This window comes from Peromyscus californicus, unplaced genomic scaffold, assembly GCF_007827085.1.
Source record: "Peromyscus californicus insignis strain IS unplaced genomic scaffold, ASM782708v3 Scaffold_4__1_contigs__length_199733344, whole genome shotgun sequence".
Lineage (NCBI taxonomy): Eukaryota > Metazoa > Chordata > Mammalia > Rodentia > Cricetidae > Peromyscus > Peromyscus californicus.
Window position 1 is genome coordinate 169,686,405 of NW_026294562.1, and position 20,609 is coordinate 169,707,013.

General features: G+C 53.2%; 1 protein-coding gene across 1 annotated transcript; it reads right to left on the reverse strand.

The window, feature by feature from the left end:
- Positions 1–241: 241 nt before the first annotated feature.
- Cblc (Cbl proto-oncogene C) lies at positions 242–19,075 on the reverse strand. The gene is made up of 11 exons (XM_052760298.1): positions 19,057–19,075; positions 16,128–16,524; positions 13,376–13,522; positions 13,072–13,228; positions 12,754–12,875; positions 10,637–10,774; positions 8,417–8,504; positions 5,644–5,775; positions 4,804–4,965; positions 4,420–4,497; positions 242–352 (listed from the first exon to the last, which is right to left on the reverse strand). Exons 1-11 carry the CDS (start codon positions 19,073–19,075, stop codon positions 242–244), a joined length of 1,551 nt encoding a protein of 516 aa, XP_052616258.1.
- Between the last annotated feature and the right edge of the window lie 1,534 nt (positions 19,076–20,609).

The following is a 20,609-nucleotide window of genomic DNA, read 5'->3' on the forward strand; positions in this document are numbered from 1 at the left end:
AATGCTCTGCTGACAGTGGCATCAGATTCAGTCACATCTGGGACAGAGCGCGGCCAGGGGAGGGAAGCTGGGCTCACCTGGCCTCTGGATCTTGGACATAACTGGGGCTGCAGAGGGCCGGCTGGAGGGTACCTATCCCCTTTCAGGAGCTCCTGTCATGGAGAGTCATAAACCAGCAGCCCTGGGTTAGTGAAGGTCAGTGTTTTCCCTCTGCCCACCCCTCCATGAAGGGCCTCTCTACTTACTCTGTGGCCCCTTCCCTGGCCTGGGGCCTGGCGGTGACTTCCCACAGGACCGAGGCCATTTTTGGTAAAGGAAGTGGAGCTCGGAGCCTGGGCAGGGTGAGGGGTGCCTGGAAGGAAGGAATTGGGGAATGTTTGGTTGGGCCGATGAGCCGGCTCGGTGTATAAAGGCACTTGCCGTCAAACCACGTGACCTGAGTTCCGTCCCCGGGGCCCACGCCGTAGAAGGGGAGAACTAAGTTGTTCAAGCTGTCTTCCGACCTCTATAAGTGCACTGAGGCAGAGGCACACAAACACACACACGCGCGCACACACACACACACACACACACACACACACACACGCGCACGCACGCAACGCACTTAAGAAAAAAAATCAAATCAAATCTAGGGGCTGGAGGGAGGGATGGCTCAGCGGTTAAGAGCACTGGCTGCTCTTCCCAGAGGTCCTGAGTTCAATTCCCAGTACCCATATGGCAGCTCACAACCGTCTGTAACTCCAGTTCTAGGGGATCCGACACCCTCACATAGACATACAGGCAGGCAAAAAAAAAAAAAAAAAAAAAATGCACGTAAAATAAAAATAAAATTAAAAAGCCAACCCATAATAAACAAACAAATAACACCCTTTTCTTCTGCATGGAAACATCCCAGACTGGGCTGCCAAGACAGCTCACTAGTAAAAGGTGCTTGTCCAGCCTGATGACCTGCAGTCAGTCCTCGGAAGCCAATGATGGAAAGAGAGAATCGACTTCTGAAAGTTGCCCTCTGACCTCTTCTCAGCATCCCAGAGCTTTACTCACAAACACATCAAACACACACACACAGTCATAGTAAACTTTAAAAGAAAACACAAATCTCCCAAGTGGGGTGGGCATGGTGGCTGAGGCAGGAGGAACTCTGAATTCTAGGTCAGCTTTGTTTCAGGACAGCCAGGGACAGAGAAACCCTGTCTCAAAAAAGCAAAACCAGCTGGGTGGTGGTGGCGCACGCCTTTAAACCCAGCACTCGGGAGGCAGAGGCAGGCAGATCTCTGTGAATTCAAGGCCAGCCTGGTCTACAGAGTGAGTTCCAGGACAACCAGGGCTACACTGAGAAACCCCGTATTGAAAAACAAAAACAAAACAAAAAAAAATCCCCAAATCAAAAACCAACAACACTCCCGGCCCCTGCAAAACACCCCAAAACCCAAAGAAAGGAAGTGGGAAGCCATCTTTGGCTACAATAGCCAGTTTGAAGCAAGCCTGAAGTACATGAGGCCCTGTCTCAAAAATACTCACACACTCATGCCACAGGCATTTCTAGAGCACTGTTCTAGGCTTTGGGGACACCGCCATGAAGGAGAAAAACATCTCTGTTCTGGCAGAACGGACATACATGGAGACATAAGAAGGTTCTTGCAGTGGTGGGGGGGAGGGGGAGGGAGGACCGCCTGGCAGCTCCCAAGCAAGGAGACAGCTCAGATGTTCTGAGTCCTTTCAAGTAAAGGAGAGAGTGACGTTGGCCAGAGCGAGGAGGGCAGCTGCAAAGGCCTCTGGGAGACTGGAATGACTGGCCAGAAGCCAAGGGCTCCACCGTAGGAGGTGCTGTGGTGGGCGGGGCTTGCTGGCCCATTGGGAAAACAAGGCTTGGTAGTTTAGACCCACACTAAGAGGACTGGGAAAGCCGAGGCTAGAGGATCTCGAATTCAGAGCCAAGGCTTTATGTAGCAATGATCCTGCCTGGAAAGCACACACGCCAAAACGACTCTATACTAATCTTCATTACGGTAACTACAACCCCAATGTGGACCCAGTGCCCGTGGTGGCCCTTGGTGGTAGGGACCACAGAACATGTGGTTCATAGGCTCTGTAAACTGGAGCCAGAGATCTGCGTCCCACACCTACTCCATCCCTTCCCTGTGAGCTGGGTCTCGATGTCACCTCTGGATACTTGGCTGTCACGGTAATGGAGTATGTGAAGAAGCCATGAGGTCCCTTTAAAAGGGGGGAGGGGAGCTATGGATGTGATTCAGTGGTAAGGCCTGCCCAGAGTGCTCCAGTGAAGGGCTTGGGGGTGTGGCTCAGTGGAATACTTTCCTAAAATACACAAAACTCTGGGTTCAATCCTTAGAACCTCAAAGATGGGAGGGGCGCTGGAGAGATGGTTCAGAGATTTAGAGTGAGGTTCAGCTCCCAACACCCACAAGGTGACTCACAACCACCTGTAACTCCAATTCCAGGAGATTGGACACCCTCTTCTGACTTTTGCAGACACTGTACACACTTGTATGCACACGCTACACAACATACATTCAGGTCTACACAGATACATGTAAGAAGAGAGACACCAGGCGTGGTTACCCACGCCTTTAATTCCAGTACTCAGGAGGCAGAGGCAGGTAGATCTCTGTGAGTTCTAGACCAGCCTGGACTACATAGTGAGACCCTGTCTCAAAATAAAATAAAATAATGGGGCTGGAAAGATGGCTCAGTGGTTGAGCAGCTGATGAGGACTGGGGTTCAGTTCCCAGCACCCACATGGTAGCTTAAGGACTGTCTGTAACTTCAATTCTAGGGGATCCATCCAACACTTCTGGGCATACACACAAACACACATACATATGGGCAAAATGATCATAAACTAAAATAAATATCTCTCTCTCTCTCTCTCTCTCTCTCTCTCTCTCTCTCTCTCTTTAACAGAATCTCTATATAGTCCTGGCTGTCCTGGAACTTGCTTTGTAGACCAGGCTAGCCTGGAACTCACAAGAGCTCCACCTGCCTCTGCCTTCCAAGTGCTGGGATTAAAGACCTGTGCCACCACATCCAGCCTAAACATAAATAAATCTTTTGTTTTGTTTTGTTTTGTTTTTTGGCTTTTTGTTTGCTTGTTTGTTTGTTTGTTTGAGACAGGGTTTCTCGTGTAGTTTTGGTGCCTGTCCTGGATCTCGCTCTGTAGACCAGGCTGAGCCTCGAACTCACAGAGATCCGCCTGCCTCTGCCTCCCGAGTGCTGGGATTAAAGGCTGCGCCACCACCGCCCGGCCTATAAATAAATCTTTAAAAAAATAAATAATCATCATGAGAGAGGGGGGGTGAAGGACATAACAAAAGCCACGGACATTTGAAGGGCTCCAAAAGTTTAGTCACATTTCCTGTAACGGGCAAGCTCAAGGCTATCTCTTCCCCGTGGTGTAGGGAGAACGAAGGGGTAAGAGCTGACAGGAACACAAGCAGGAGCAGGGAAGATTCATGCCAGGCAGAGGGCGCCGCCCAGGCCAAGGTGCACCCATCTGGCTGGAGGTGACCGGCAGTCTGCCGTCCTGGCTCTGGCCCCTCCTTGTCCTCAGGGAGCCAGCTGAGTGCCTCCTAATGTTTCCATTTGCCCTTGGCTATGGGTCCAGATCCGTTTTTTAGCTCCCCTCCCTGGGCTCCCCGGCCCCCCTTCCTGCTGGCGCTCTGGCTTGCTGTGGTAGAACAACGTTCCCGGATTTCCTGAGCTGTTTGTCTGAAGTCAGCTGGATATTGATCGGAGGCCGTGAGCAGCGCTAAGCTAGGCTGCTGGCACCGCTGCCCCACCCTCCCCGCCAGGCCCCGTCGGGGAGGGTCTCAGAAGGTCCGGGGGCGGGGGGGTGGAGTGGGAGGGCCCAGAAAGAAAAATAGAGTTTATTCAAGGAATGGACATGCAGGAGCTGGGCTGAGGAGCGCGTCGTTGACCCCAGCACTCCGGAGGCTGAGGCAGGAAGATGGAGAGTTTAAGCCAGCGCGTACATCAGACGCCAAACGGAGAGGGAAGAAAGAGGAGAAGGAGGAGGAGGAGGGGGGAGGTGAGGAGGAAGCAGAGGTGGAAGAGGAGAGGAAAACAGAGCACGGGCTGGAGAGATGGCTCTGCAGTTAAGAGCACGGGCTGCTTTTGCAGAGGACCCAGGTTCCATACCCAGCTCCCGCATGGCGGCTCACAGCGGCCTGGCGCTTGAATTCCGTGGGTACCACGTGTTCATGGTGCCCCGAAGGACATGCGGCCAAAACGCTCATCCGCATCAAACGTTTTAAAATGATAAAATAGAGGAAGTGGGGAGGGCATCCTGAATATTGGTGCTAAGGATGAGCCCATCACCACCGCGACCCCACACTGGGGTCACATGGAGGGGGAGGTGAAGCGAGACCCCCCCAGTCACCCACCTCAGACCTCACTCACCACTGTCAGCCGGCCTTTGTCTTGGGGTCTCCTGGGGGATGGGTCTTCGGGGGGCAGTGGGGGAGCAGAGGGAGCCACCTGAAGGAGACAGAGGAGGTGGACTGTGTGAGCCGTTTTCCTCACACCTGCATGTGCTTTTACTAGTGGCCAGCAGGAGGCGCTGTGCAGACCACAGGCCGCAGGTTCGGGGTCTCACCCTCAGGCCACACCACCAGGGAAAGCCAGGGCAGACACTGGGAACTGCAGCATCTAGGAATCCTGTTCTAGACCCTCCTCCCTCAAACCCAGAGTCTAGGTCCCTAAGACCAAGATTCCAAGCATTAGCACCCCTCCATCAGACCCCGGGAGCAATGGTTCCTGGTCCTGCCTGACGCTGCTGCTCACCGGCTCCAGCTTCCACTGCGCAGCCTCCTGGTGAAAGCTGTCTCTTGAGTCCTCTGCCGTGGTCCTGACCTCCACTGACCTCTCTTGAGCCTGACAGATGCTCACAGCCTCGTGGCCTTTGATCTGACTGCGGCAGAAGGGACAGGTCTGGCTGTCCGAGTGCTGGGGGCAAAGAAGGAAAAACGTCAATTATCCTGCTGTCTCCGGTGTCCCTTCTGACTTCAAACGACCCCCAGCAAAGTGATGGAGGGTGGGAAGGCTGGAGAGAACCGAGCTCTGGGGGTGGGGGGTGGGGAGGCAGATGCTGGCCGTGGGCTGGCCTGGGGCTGGCCTGGGGCTGGCCTGCTCTGAATCCAGGAGGAACTCGCAGGCCAGGGCCTAGTCGGGCAGCGCTGCTGCTGAGGTCTTGGCTAAGGGCTTCGAAGGACCGGCCTCTCATTGCGCCACTGATGATGGAATATTCAGCGCTAGCCTTTCGAGGCTGAGGGCAAGGTCCAATCAGGGAACGCTTTGGCTCTACATAGCCTGTTGCAAGGGAGAAAGGAACCCTTTCTAAAGCTCATTATGTAGCTGCTCAGGGAGAAATGGAGGCTGGGACTCAGGATGAGGTGGGTACAGGGGCATCAATGTAGATAATGAGGTGGGTACAGGGGCATCAATGTAGATAGTGAGGTGGGTACAGGCGCATCAGTGTAGATAGTTGGGGCCCGAAGTGGCCCCACCAGACCACTGTTCTACCTGGAACTTTGTTTCCTCCTATGTTGAATGAGGCCCCAGGGAGATCCAGGCGGGGCTCTTAGGGGAGGGATGGGGACTGGAAGAGGGTAGTGGCAGCCCCACCTGCCAGGCAGCCAGGCAGTGGCTGCAGAGAAGGTGCCCACAAGGCTCAATCCTCACGTCCTTGTCCCTCTCAGCGCAGATCTTGCATAGCTCGAATGTGGAGTTCATGGCTTGGTAGAGCTGCAGTTGCTCCTGGGAGGTAAATGGATGGGGGTGAGGTGGGGGTGGGTGGGAGGAAGGAAGGTCCCCAATGTCTGTGCCAGCCTGAATACTGAACCAAGTCCAAGACTGCGCTGGGGATGGAGCATGGTTTGCTTTACTGTGTTCCATCCGCAGCTCCCGTGCTGGGGGTGGGATGCAGGCAGGAGGCTCAGAAGTTCAAGGTCACCTTCGGTTACATAGGAACCTTGAGGCCAGCCTGGGCTTCATGAAACCTTGTCTCCGCACCAAATCAAACCAAACCAAACCACAGAATAAAATCCCTCACAGAGAACCACCAACCAGGTTGAAGTCCAGTGCACCTAAGGTCCTCACAGGTGTTGTCACCTTTACCTGGCCACAAGGCTACTAAGCAGCCCGGAGGCAGGCTTGAGCCTACCCAGCAGTGGAATTATAGCCACATGTCACCACAGGCCAAGCATGTCTTCAACCCTGGACAAGAGACTCATTTGCGGACTTGTCTTCACTTGAGAATGCTAGCTTGTTTTGTTTTGTTTTGTTTTTTAGCTATTTATTTTTTAAAGATTCTTTTGTTTTTATTCTATGTATCCGTGTGAATGACTGCATGTATGCCTGGGCATCACTTGTGTGCCTGGTGCCTTGGGATGGCAGAGGAGGGCATTGCATCCCCTGGACTGGAGTTCTAGGTGAAGCTGCCACGTGGGTGCTGGGAACCGAACCTGGGTCCTAAGAAAGAACAGCAAGTGTTCTTAGTCACCGAGCTGCCTCTCCAGCCCCAGAACGACGAGATTTAGCAAATACAGCACGACCCGTTCCACTTGAATTTCAGATAAACAGCAAATAGAGAATGAAGCAGAAGGGTTGGGGACACGGCTCCTCTGAGCAGAGCCCATGCTGCTCCTGCAGAGGACCAGAGTGAGGTTCCCCAGTACACCACTGGGAAGCTCACAGTCACCTGTAACGCCATCTTCTGTGGACACTACACACAGATGTTGCGCATAGGTACAGGCAAACACTCATACACATAAAATAATTTTTTAAAAATAATAAAAATAAGTATTTAAAATAAAATGAAGAATAAGTGTATCTCAAATATAGGATGGGATGTACTTAGGCTAAAAAAAAATTCCCTGGTGTCAAAGGCCTGTAATTTCTCCAGAGGCTGAGGCAGGAGGACTGGAACACCCAGGCCAGCCTCAGCTATGTGGAAAGATCTTGTACCAAAAATCTGAGGGCCAGACATGATGGTGCACACCTTTAATTCCAGCATTTAGGAGGCAGAGGTAGATGGATTTTGAGAGTTTGAAGCCAGCCTGGTGGACCACTAAATAACTAAATAAATAAGTTCCAGGACAGTCAGGTCTACACAGAGAGACCTTGTCTCAAAATAATACTAACAACCACCATGTGTGGCGGGGGAAAGAACCAAGGGCTGAATTGTTGGTAGTGCTCTGTGGACACGCATGGCATTAGCCATGTGGAAGTCAGAGGACAAGCAGCAAGACTATGTTCTTTCCTTCGACCATGTGGATCCTGGGAACTGGACTCAGGTCATCAGGCTTGGATGCAGCATATTTGGCCAGTACTCCTGTAAATGCCCAGCCCTTTGCAGTATAGTCAATTAAGTTATTGGAAGGCAGACCTCTGTGAGTTTGAGGACAGCCTGGTCTACAGAGCACTTCCAGGACAGCCAGGGCTACACAGAGAAACCCTGTCTCGAACAAACAAACAAACAAACAAACAAGTATGGGGGTGTGGCTCAGTGGTAGAGCCCCTGCCTAGAATCCCCCAGTGAGGGGCTGGGGTGTGGCTCAGTGGTAGAGCCCCTGCCTAGAATCCCCAGTGAGGGGCTGGAGGTGTGACTCAGTGGTAGAGCCCCTGCCTAGAATCCCCCAGTGAGGGGCTGGGGTGTGGTTCAGTGGTAGAGTCCCTGCCTAGAATCCCCCAGTGAGGGGCTGGGGTGTGGCTCAGTGGTAGAGCCCCTGCCTAGAATCCCCCAGTGAGGGGCTGGGGGTATGGCTCAGTGGTAGAGCCCCTGCCTAGAATCCCCCAGTGAGGGGCTGGGGGTGTGGCTCAGTGGTAGAGCCCCTGTCTAGAATCCCCAGTGAGGGGCTGGGGGTATGGCTCAGTGGTAGAGCCCCTGCCTAGAATCCCCCAGTGAGGGGCTGGGGTGTGGCTCAGTGGTAGAGTCCCTGCCTAGAATCCCCCAGTGAGGGACTGGAGGTGTGGCTCAGTGGTAGAGTCCCTGCCTAGAATCCCCCAGTGAGGGACTGGAGGTGTGGCTCAGTGGTAGAGTCCCTGCCTAGCATGCACAAGTTTCTGGGTCCCATCCTAAAAACTAAAAGGAAATATCTTGGCTCTTCTCCTGCTCCTGGGTGTCTGTTCAGACTCAGAGCTGATAAACACTCAACTACATCAGCTGTTTTGATGATCTCAGAGGCTCTTTTCTTTATTTCATATCCAATAAAACCCTTGGGAAGGAGACTGCAGAGGCTATAGTTCCCAGTGGAAGAACTCAGAGAACTGCAGAGAAGCCAGAATTGTCTCCAGGTCACATAGCCCTAAGCCGACACTACATTTCAAGGTCTCTGAGCTAAGGCAAGTTGGGGCTAGGAGCAGGGAGTGGGTAGTAGGTGTAGCATATGAGACTCACCTCTGACACTTCAATGCGCTGGTAGGGTTCTGTCTGGCACAGCTCAGTCAGGTCTGGGTTGTGGTTCTTTCCATCGGGGTAGAGGTAGCTGAGAGAAGAACAGAGTTGAACTCTGAGTGGCTGGACTCACAAGGACCAGCCTGCCTCACCTGTCTGGTGTGCGTATGAGTGTGTGTGTGTATGTGTGTGTGTGTGTTAGGACCTGCCACAAGCCCATATTGGGACTCCCCAGAGCAAGCACTCTCCAGTCCCTGGGACAGAACCATCCACTTGACCATCTCAGGGAAGCCGCACTGATCCTCGGCCTCCAGCCTGAAAACCAAGAAAGGAATCCAAACCTCTGTCCTTCAAGGATCCCTCGGCTCTTGAGAGCTGGTCCTGGAAGGATTTATTGTGGTGATTATTACTGCTATTTTGCAGTGCTGAACCTAGCCTGGAGTATGTTCAGCAAGTGCTCTTCCACCAAGCCACACCCCCATCCTCTGACTGGGGGACTCTAGTAAGGAACTCTACCACTGAGCCATACCCCAGCCCCTCACTGGGGATTCTAGGCAGGGGCTCTACCACTGAGCCACACCTCAGCCCCTCACTGGGGGATTCTAGGCAGGGGCTCTACCACTGAGCTACACCCCCAGCCCCTCACTGGGGGATTCTAGGCAGGGGCTCTACCACTGAGTCACACCCCAGCCCCTCACTGGGGGAGTCTAGGCAGGGGCTCTACCACTGAGCCACACCCCAGCCCCTCACTGGGGGATTCTAGGCAGGGGCTCTACCACTGAGCCACACCCCAGCCCCTCACTGGGTGATTCTAGGCAGGGGCTCTACCACTGAGCCATACCCCAGCCCCTCACTGCGGGATTCTAGGCAGGGGCTCTACCACTGAGCTACACCCCCAGCCCCTCACTGGGGGATTCTAGGCAGGGGCTCTACCACTGAGCCACACCCCAGCCCCTCACTGGGGGATTCTAGGCAGGGGCTCTACCACTGAGCCACACCTCAGCCCCTCACTGCGGGATTCTAGGCAGGGGCTCTACCACTGAGCTACACCCCCAGCCCCTCACTGGGGGATTCTGGCAGGGGCTCTACCACTGAGTCACACCCCCAGCCCCTCACTGGGGGATTCTAGGCAGGGGCTCTACCACTGAGCCATACCCCAGCCCCCCACTGGGGGATTCTAGGCAGGGGCTCTACCACTGAGTCACACCCCAGCCCCTCACTGGGGGATTCTAGGCAGGGGCTCTACCACTGAGCCACACCCCAGCCCCTCACTGGGGGATTCTAGGCAAGTGCTCACCAGTGAGCCACACCCACAGCGTGACCTATACATTTTTTTTTCTTTTTCTTGTTGAAACTAGGTCTCACTATATAGCTTCGAAGACAGATCTCAGGATCCTCCTGCACCTTGAAACCTTGAATACTTTCACACACACACACACACACACACACACACACACACACACACACACACACACCATCCCTGCTAATGACCAATACATTTTCAAAACAAAGAACAAAAGACCAAAAGAAATCTAATGGAATAAATAATGTAACAAAAGGAATGTGACCAGTCATGAAGGTGACGTGGGTCTGCCTGTTTCCTGAGAGTAACTGTTCTCTGTGTTATGATTCAAGGCCTTTTCCATCTTATAGAACAGAACCCCAGCGAACAATGGGAAGCAACATGTCAGTTGTCTGTCTGTCCACCTGTGTCTATCCACCTGTCTCTCATCTCCACCTCTATCTCACACTAGCCATGCTGCTCCTTGGTAGCGCCTTGCCCAGCTAGGTCACGTCCCCAGCTGTACAAATCACATAAGATCTGGGTGAGAGAGAACAGCCCGCCTCTCCCCTCCCCTGCCCACCCCACAGCGGGCAACTTTCCGCAGGAAACCGGAGGCAGCTGAGGTTACAGGTGGAAAACCACTAGTCTGGCTGTTTCCCCGCCCCTGCCCTGCCAGTCTAGATCCTAGAGCAGGATATGGCCTCCAGAGGCACAGGCTCTGGAGCCTACTAGTCCAAGGAAGGAATCCTGTGCTGTGTGACCCGCTGGGTGGACACAGACATTCCCCTGCCTCGAGATCCCTGCCGCCCCCTGCCGGGCACCCTTGGCATTGCAGCTTGGTGTGTCTGCCCACCTTACACGCGCCCCCACCCCCAGCCATGATTTGTGCATAATCTGGCTTTTGCTGATACTCTTTTCCTTTCGTGTTGGGGACTCACATGCCATCCTTTTGTCCTTTCAGGAGCACCTGGAACAGGGGTTTGTTGAGAGGAATGGTCTGTAGGATGCTTCCATCGGAACTCACGTACCCAATAGCCCACTGCCCCAGGCGGGTACAGCTGGGCCTGAAGATGTAGCTGTGGGAAGATAGGCGGGATGCAGAGAGAGAGTGGTCACTGCTGTCCCTGCGGGGAACAGCCTGTGGTCTGCCCTGCCCGGGATCCAGGTATCTCGGTCCTCATCCTCACCTTCTCTCACTTTATGGAAGGGGGGCTTTGCTCCCCATCCACAACTATGGGCTGGGAGGGTGTGTGGCTACAGCTTTAGCCATGGCCCACCATGGGGACGGGTCACATCTGAGGAGGCTAAAACAGGAAGAAACAAGGCAAGGGGCACCCAGACACTGTCCCCCGATAAAGGGCTTGAAGGCTTGTCTCCATCTGTGCCTGAACCCGGCTCTGGTTCTTTCTTTCAGTTTTATACCTTCCCGTCTCTCCCCGCCTCTTTGCAGCAGAGTCAAGGCTAGCCTGGGCTACCAGAGACCTTGTCTAGGGACCCATCTAGACAAGGATGTTACCACTGATCAGCCCTTCTGATAGCAGATAGGGACAGAGGTACTGACAGAGATTGAGACGGACAGACTGGGGAAGACCCTCCCCTTTCTCTTCCTTCCTCTCTCTCCCCCAGCTCGAAGTGAATGGGGAGCTCTGGAAAGCAGCTGATATTCTACCCTGGCCTTCCAGAGCCCTGCAGAGACCGACAAACCAGACATTTCCCTCCACCTGAGGATGCTCAGCTCCTCATCCTTAGCCCATGGAGGAGATCCAACTACTCCAAGCTCCTGCCTTGAAAGGACGTGAGGTCTCCGATGTCAAGTTTCCCAGTCTCTAACCTGGGAGGGCTCACATGCGAAATATTTAAGAGGTGGACAAGCTGAGCATGCTGCCCACCTGTAATCCCAGCACTCAGGACACCGAGGCGAGAGTTCAAAGTTAGCCTGGGTGATAGATCCTGTCTTAAAAGAAAAGAAAGGAAAAGAAAAGAAAACAAACCCTAGAAAAATGTTGAGTGTAGGGATAACCTCTGTAACCCCAGCATTTGTAAGGGAAAGGAAGGATGATCAGGATTTCAAGGGTCATCCTTGGCCACATGGCAAGTCTGAGGCTAGCCTGGGCTATATGAAGCAAGCCCTCTTACTGTGGAACAACCTTTTTGCACACTATGAATATGTACTACTTTCATTGGCTGATAAAGAGCTGACTGGCCTATAGCTGGCCTGGAGGAGGTTAGGCAGGAAAACCAGACTAAGAGGATGCTGGGAAGAAAAAGGGCAGAGTCACAGGAGTCAGAGCAGTCGCCAGCCAGACGCAGAGGGAGCAGGAGATGAACATGCCATGCTAATAAAGGTACTGCCACATGGCAAAGGGTAGATAAGAAATATGGGTTAATTTAAAATGTAAGAGCTAGTTAGTAATAAGCCTGCGCTATTAGCCGAGCATTTACAATTTATATTAAGACTCTGAGTGGTTATTTGGGAGTGGGTGGTCAGGACAGTAAAACCCCATTTACACCCTATCTCAAAACAAAACCATTTAATGGATTTACTGCATAGCCTCCAATTTGTCAGAAATGGGTCGTGCCTCAGGTAGGGGCTTCAAGACGCCTTGGTGACTAGGTATTGTTGCTTTAGTTTCTGGGCCATGGGATGACCCAGGCAGGAGGCCCCTGCAAAAAGAGGCTGGGCATCAAGACTCAGGTTTTTTTGTCCTGTTTTGAGATAGAGTCTCTCTGTGTACCCCTGGCTGTCCTAGAACTTGCTCTGTAGAGCAGGCTAGCCTAGAATTCACAGAGATCCTCCTGCTTCTGCCTCCCAAGTGCTGGGATTACAGGAGAACATCACAGGTCTCCAGCTGCAGCATTCCTGACCTCTGGGTTCCCCAGGAACCTCAATTCTTGGTCTCTCAGAACCTCTGGCGTTCTCCCACACACTAGCCAGGACTAGACATCCTCCCTTCGCCCCGCCCCCCAGGGCCCGGCCCCGCCCCCCGCCTCCGCCCCCTACCCCTACCCCCCCCCCAGCTACCCAGCCCGATCCCAGGAGCCCAGCTTTGCTCACCTGCCTGGTTTGTCCCTGCAGGCCTGCAGGCGCGTTTGGACCTCATCGTAGGTCAAGAAGGCCATGTAGCCCGGGTGGTTGACAGCCAGGAGTTGCCAGTTCCTGAGCAGGGTGGGCCACGGCTGGGAGGGACAAGGATGGTCACCGAGAGACCAAGGAAGTAGCATATGACCTAGGGTCTTCAGGGTTCAAGAATCCACCACCTTGCCCAGGACTCAGTGGTCCAGACCCAGCCCTTCTCCTTTAGATCCGGTGTACCCAGTCCCCATCTCCTCCCTCAGACCCAGGGCTCTAGGCCCAGCCTTGACCTTCTCTGACCTGGAAGAGCCTGGTGAAGATGTCAAACTCAAAGACAGACACGTGGCCGCTACAGGTGAGGTCCAGGGTGGAACGCAAGGCCTGCGTGGTGGGGCCTGGTTCCACAGGGTGGCAGCTACACAGGAGTGACTGGAACTCTGCCCAGGGAAGCACGCACCTGGATGGGAAGGGGTCAGGTTGCGGCTGCGGGTGGAGGCGGGGGTCTACAACAGGAGGCTACTGCTTCCCCCAGCCCCACACACACTTCAGGGCCTTGGGTAGGGCGATCTAGGGCCTCATCTTCCCCTGGCGAAGGCTCACTCACCGGACTCCACAGCGCTCCCTCCAGAAGGTGTGGGCCGAGCCCTTAGTGAGCTGGTACAGGTGTCCACAGTACTTTCCTCCAGGGAAGAGTGCGCTCAGCTCGGCATGCATGTGACTGAAGATGAGGGCCAGCTTGGCCAGCTGTCGCCTGCAGGAAAAAGCTGTGAGCATCACGCTGGACGTAGGGAGAGTCGTCAGAGGTGCAAGGCCCCCCGATTCCCTCTAATCAATCAATGCACCAAAGGAGCATCTCAGTCCTGAGGCCTCTCCTCTCTGAGCCTCAGTTTCCCCATCTATGAAGAAAGCATGGAAGCTAATATCCAAATTAGCCTCCAGCCAACACAGCCCAGGCCCAAAGCCTGCTGTGGCCGGAGAAGCCTCGCCTGCTGAGACGGTGGGGACCAACCATCTGCAGTCTGCGTTCAGCGCATGCCCACAACTATCTTCCACACCAGCCGGTGCGCTGATCACCCTGAGCTTTTAGATCAGGATACAGAACGCAGTAATTTTGTTTGTTTTTTGACACTTAATAACTATGAAAGTATTGAAAAATCATTAAACAATGTTTTTCCAAGTCTTCTCAGTTCCTCACCTGTGAAGGGGAAATAAACGGGTGAGTATAGCTTCTGAATCACTGGGGATCAACGAGGTGCTTGGCCATGCTTTATGAGCACAGAGAGAGCACAGCTCGGGGCACAGTTCAGATGAAGAGCCCTTGCTTAAAATCCTCCAGTGAGGGGCTGGGGTGTGGCTCAGTGGTAGAGCCCCTGCTTAGAATCCCCCAGTGAGGGGCTGGGGTGTGGCTCAGTGGTAGAGCCCCTGCCTAGAATCCCCCAGTGAGGGGCTGGGGGCGTGACTCAGTGGTAGAGCCCCTGCCTAGAATCCCCCAGTGAGGGGCTGGGGGCGTGGTTCAGTGGTTCAGCCTCTGCTTACCATGCTCCATGCCCAGCATCTCAAAAATCAAAAAAACCTGCATGTCATATTGAGTTAACACTCAGTGCATGATGATTATGTTATATTTTTCATTTATATTAATAGCTTCCTTGGCCAGGTCTGCAGGGCTCTTGGCAGTTTCTTAGCAACCTCGCTTCCCAGAACGTAGAGCTGTGTAGCCCAGTGAGGATGTCACCCACCACCGCCACTCAGGGTGATTCAGACGGGAAGGTACTTTTTTTTTTTTTTCCTTTTTTGAGACAGGGTCTCATTATGTAGTCCCAGCTGGCCTAGAACTCACTCTGTAGACCAGACTGACCTTGAACTCACAGAGATCCATCTGCCTTTGCCTCCTGAGTGCTGGAGTCAAAGGCCTCTGCTACCACAATCAGCCCAGAGTAACGAACTGGTTCTTTTTGTTTGTTTGTTTTTTGTTTTGTTTTTGTTTTTGTTTTTCGAGACAGGGTTTCTCTGTGTAGCTTTGCGCCTTTTCCTGGAACTCACTTGGTAGCCCAGGCTGGCCTTGAACTCACAGAGATCCGCCTGGCTCTGCCTCCCGGGTGCTGGGATTAAAGGCGTGCGCCACCACCGCCCGGCTCTTTTTTTTTTTTTAAGATTTATTTTTATTTTTAAGTGTGTGTGTGTGTGTAGGTATGTGCTCATGAGGTGGATTTCTGAGACCAGGTGTCGGATTCCTTGGAGCTGGAGTTACAGGTGACTGTGAGCCACTAATCCTGGGTGCTGTAAGCCTAGATCCTCTGCTACAGGAGGAAGCCCTCTTAACCTCTCAGCCAGAGGTTCTCAACCTTCCTAATGCTGTGACCCCATGTGGTCACAGTTCCTCATGTGGTGGTGACCCCATCCGTAAAATTACTTTCACTGCTACTTCATAACTGTAATTTTGCCACAGTTATGGGTCAGAATGTAAATCTCTGTGTTTTCTGATGGTCTTAGGCGGCCCCTGTGAAAGGGCCGGTCAACTCTAGGGGTTGCGACCCACAGGTTGAGAACCACTGTCCTAAGTCCCCTCTCCAGCAGGTGCTTGGAGTTTACACCAGATTGCAACAAGGTAGGCCAAAGGAAAGCAACAAAAATTGTAACAGTTTCGTTCAGCACGCTGGCCAGCTGTCTTGTGACCCCGGCCAGGGTGCACACACACAGTGAGAAATAAATCGATGTAATAAAAAAGAAATTTGCATTTTTCACGCAGTATATATATGTAAATATATTTTGAGTAGTATTTCTTTCATCAATTATAATTGGGGGATGATGGGAATTTAAACAATATGGACAGGCAGGTGATTTATTTCATTTCCTCATGAATTGAGGCCATATAACAAGCCCGGGGAAGCCACTGCTACCACCGATTTAGACCTTGCTCTGGGGTCAGTGCACCTGTTCCTCGGGAGAGAGAGCAGGCAAGTCCAAGGTCCTTAGCCTCGGCTTCAGGTACGGAAGTCCGCGATGGCACCCACGCAGGTCCGGGGCTGGCCCGGAGCTCAGGCACCAGAGGCGAGTCCACTCACCCCCTCACCCGGAAGTTTCTGGGATCCCTACATTCACAAGGCCGGTGTGTATCTTAGGCCCCCAGGAGAGAGGCACGCCTGGACCCCAGGTGCAAGGTGATCCAGGAAAGGAAGAAAGGGACACTGATGGCAGGGGTGCTTAAGGGTCTGAGGGAGGAGGGCTGGGCCTGGACCCCTGAAGAGGGAGGAGGGCTGGGCCTGGACCCCTGCATCTGAGGAAAGAGGTGTCTGGTGGCCCGATCCGGAAATCTCTAGTTTATGACTTGTCTCCAAGGCAGGCAGGTCAGTGCTCACCTGAATCTGGAGCCCTCCCGGAAAACCTCCTCGTTCGCATCCCTTTTGCCTCGGGGTGGCAGCAGCTCGGCCACCTTCCTGCCTTTGGCTTCCAGATTGGCCAGGTAGATGACCAGAAAATCGCCAGCGCCACCGGCACCCTCGGGGTCTCCCCCGGCCTCGCGCCGGGCTCTTGCCACCTCCCGCAGTAGCTGAGCGGTGCGGGGCAGCAGGTTCCGCAGCGACGGGGGCCCCATAACCAGCCTGGGGTCCCGGCATTGCTCCTCCAGGCGCTGGAGCAACTTCACCGCCCGGCCGAGCGCGCGTGGCTCTCCCCACTGCCACCCCAGCCAAGGGTCTCGCGGGGCTGCCATCCCAGCCAAGGGTGGCCTGGGGCCGAGGGGTGAGGCGGGGAAGGCTACAGGTTGGGGCGGGACCAGGAGGGAGCAAGGGGCGGGCTCTGGAAAACGGGAGGGGACTTCAGGAGGCTACTGCCCTAAAGGGGCCCGGACTGCAGAGTCTGAGGGAGGAGGGATGGGCCTGGACCCCCGGATCTGAGGGAGGAGGGATGGGCCTGAACCTCCGGATCTGAGGGAGGAGGGATGGGCCTGAACCCCCGGGTCTGAGGGAGGAGGGCTGAGCCTGAACCCCCTGGTCTAAGGGAGGAGGGATGGGCCTGGATCCCCGGGTCTGAGGGAGGAGGGCTGAGCCTGGACCCCCGGGTCTGAGGGAGGAGGGCTGGCCGTGGACCCCCGGGTCTGAGGGAGGAGGGCTGGCCCTGGACCCCCGGGTCTGAGGGAGGAGGGCTGGGATCCTGGACCCTGGGTCTGAGGGAGGAGGGCTGGGATCCTGGACCCCCGGGTCTGAGGGAGGAGGGCTGGAGCCTGGGTTCCTTGCTGTGTAGAAAGAGGTGGCGGGCAAAGAAGGAGGGTATTGGAAGCTTGGTTCTCCACACCCTGCAGGGAGGGTTCTGGGACACACAACACCCCTTCCTGCAATCGTGGCTGAAGGTTTCAGTCTTTGCTCATAGCGTGGGATCAAAGTTCAGACAGCTGAGTCTCCTAAGAACAGAAAGTCAAGTAGTTACTCTGTGTCCCAGAGAGAAAGTCCTAGAACGACTGGAGTTCTGGGTCCCATGGCAGGTAAGGGGAGTTTAAGTACCCAGATTTTCAAAAGGGGTGAAAGAGGTGTGGCGGAAAGTGAAGTTCAGGAATGCGCGGGGCTGCAGGGAGCGGCTGCAAGACAGGTTTGCTCCTCGACCTGTCAGACCTGTAGGGTCCACCCTGACTGTACTCCAGGCAGCCGCGGGGGGTGGGGGTGGGGGTGGGGTGGGGCCTCCCCGTGGACATGGTTCTCTCCGCCCCAGGGCACCCAGGGCACCCAACTAGCCAGCCACATCCAAGGCAGGCTGGGGTGCTGACGCCTCTCCGGCCTGCATTCTCCTCCTCCTCCTCCTCCTCCTCCTCCTCCTCCTCCTCCTCCTCCTCCTCCTCCTCCTTTTCCTCCTCCCCCTCCCTCTCCTCTCCCTCCTCCCCCTCCTCTTCCTCCTCTTCCTCTTCTCCTCCTCATTCTAGCTAGGGTCTTCCTAAATAGCTTAAGTTGGCCTTGAACTCACTGAGTAGCCCAGGCTGGCCTCAAAGTTGCCTCTCTCCTCCTACATCTGCCTCCAGTGCTGGGACTGGATGGTAAGACCCTGTCTCAACAAAAGACCTGGGTGGGTTGGGACCGGAGAGATGGCTCAGTGGTTAAGAGCACTCACCATGTGTTCAAAGGACCAGAGTTCAGTTCCCAACACACTCATCACCATTCAACAATAACTCCAGATCCAGGGGATCTGATGCCTCTGGCCTCTGAGGGCACCCTGTACACACACACACACACACACACACACACACACACACACACACACACACACAGAACGATATATTTTATTTTGGGCTTTTTTGTTTTTTTTTGAGATAGAGTGTCTCTGTGTATCACTGGTTGTCCTAGAACTCACTCTGTAGACCAGGCTGGCCTGGAACTCACAGAGATCCGCCTGCCTCTGCCTCCTGAGTGCTGGGATTAAAGGCGTGTGCCACCGCTGCCACCACAGCCACCACCACTTGGCTTTTGTTTTTTTGGTTTTTTTTTTAGACAAGGTCTCATCATATAACCCTGGCTGTCCTGGAACTCCCCATGTAGACCAGATGGTCTCAAAATCACAGAGATCTGCCAGCCTATGCCTCCCGAGAGCTGAGTGAGAGACTCACCATGCCTGGCATAATTTAAAAATAATAAAAAGCCACGCATCGGTGGTGCATGCCTTTAATCTCAGCACTTGGGAGGCAGAGCCAGGCAGATCTCTGTGAGTTCGAGGCCAGCCTGGTCTACAGAGCAAGATTCAGGAGAGATACCAAAACTACATAGAGAAACCCTGTCTCGAAAAACAGACAAACAATTTTTAAAAATAATAAAAAAATAATTTATGAGCTGGGTTGATGAGATGTCTCATGAGGTAAAGGTGCTTGCCACCAAGACCAACTGTATTGGATCCCCAGGACCTACATGATGGATAGAGAGAACTGACTTCTGCAAGTTGTCCTCTGATGTAACTCAGGACCTCTGGAAGAGCAGCCAGTGCTCTCAACCTCTGAGCCACCTCTCCAGCCCTCCCACCCCCGAGGCAACTCTTACAAAAGAAAGCATTTAATTGGGGGCTTGTTTACAGTTTCAGAGGATTAGTCCATTATCATCAGGGCAGAAACAGATAGTCACGGTACTGGAGTAGTAGCTGAGAGCTTTCCATCCTGATCCACAGGCAGCAGGCAGAGAGGCACTGGGCCTGGGCCGGGCTTTTGAAACCTCAAAGCCCTACCCCCATGACACACCTCCTCCAAGGACACACCTTCTTTAACAAATTCCCAATCCTTCCCAAACAGTTCATCAACTAGAGAGCAAGCATTCAAACCTTTGCCTCCGGGGGCCATTTTCATGCAAATCACCACAGTAATAGCCATAATAAACAACGAAAAGAAAAAAGAAAAAAGTCTGAGTCTTGAGACAGCTCAGTGGGTAAAGGAGCTTGCTACTCCGCCTGATGACCTGAGCTGAAACTCCAGAACCATGTGGAAAAAGGAGCAAATCGATTCCCACAAGGTATCCTCTGACCTCCACATGAGTGCAATAAAACTATTATTTTTCTTTAAAATTGAGCCAGGTGGTGGCACACACTTTTAATCTCGGCACTCAGGAGGCAGAAGCAGGTAGATCTCTCTGGGTTCCAGGCCAGCCTGGTCTACCGAGTGAGTTCCAATAGAAACCCTGTCTTGGAAAAAGAAAAAGAAAAAAAAAGAAAATCTGAGCTGGATGTGGTTTCAGATACTAGTAAACCTAACTGTTCTGAAGGAAGAAAAAAAAAACAAAACACTGAGTTAAGGTCCAGCCTGGGCTACAAAAGAAGGTTCTTTTTCCAAAAATAAACAAACAGGGTTGGCAAGTTGGTTCAATGGGTCAGGGTGCTTGCCACCAACCTGACAACCTGAATTTGATCCTCAGAACCCCAGGGTAGAAGGAGAAAACTCACCCCTGTGGGCTATCCTCTGACCTCCACATGTGTCCACATACAAGCACACACATAAGTGTGTACAAATATATAAAATCAATATATTATAAAATCCATATAAAAACCAAACACAGACTTCTACCAGTCCCCACCCCATGCACACACACAAATAAAATCTGTGAAAAAGGTTAATCTTTGGGGGTCGGAGGGGGGGAGATGTAGCTCAGCTGGCCAATGCTTGTCTAGAACACAGGAAGCCATGGGGTCTGTTGGGAGAATTCCCACAGAGCTACACCTGGTGTGACTTGAGAGTTCACACCTAGCCTTAATCTGCCTTTTGTGATTGCTACCTTGTATCTCCCAGGATGCTGTGCGTGAATCTTGTCTGAGAGTCTTCTGAAGGTGCAAAGTCTATGCAAATTTGGTTGAAAAAGAACCTGGAACACTTGAAAAACGAGAATTTGCATTTGGCATTGTCCCTTTGGGAAGCTTAGATGAGAGGTGTTGGGCGACGAAGATTCACTTGCTAAAAAGGGCCCTTTGCTAAGCTACAGTGGTTCAGTCCGAAGAGATGACCCTCCTGAAGCTGGAAAGGGCTAGAATCATCCTTGAGGTGCCTGTCTCTTGATTCCTCGTGAACCTACACCAACACCTGATGTACAACAGGGTCCCTCCCAGCATCATATAAACAGGAACAAAATGTGGTGACCCATGCCTCCAGAGCCCAGCACTTGGGAAGTGGAGGCAGGAGGATTACCAGTTCAAAGTTGGCTTCATCTACATATCAAGTTCTAGGTGGGTTTGGGCTACATAAGAACCTGCCTCATCCACTCCCTGATAAAATGAATAAAGTAAAAATACTATGTATAGTATGATTCTATTTGTATGAGACATCCAGAATAGCTAACTTTAAAAATGAAAGACCCCTAGCAATAGCAGATATGTAGTCTGAACTGACC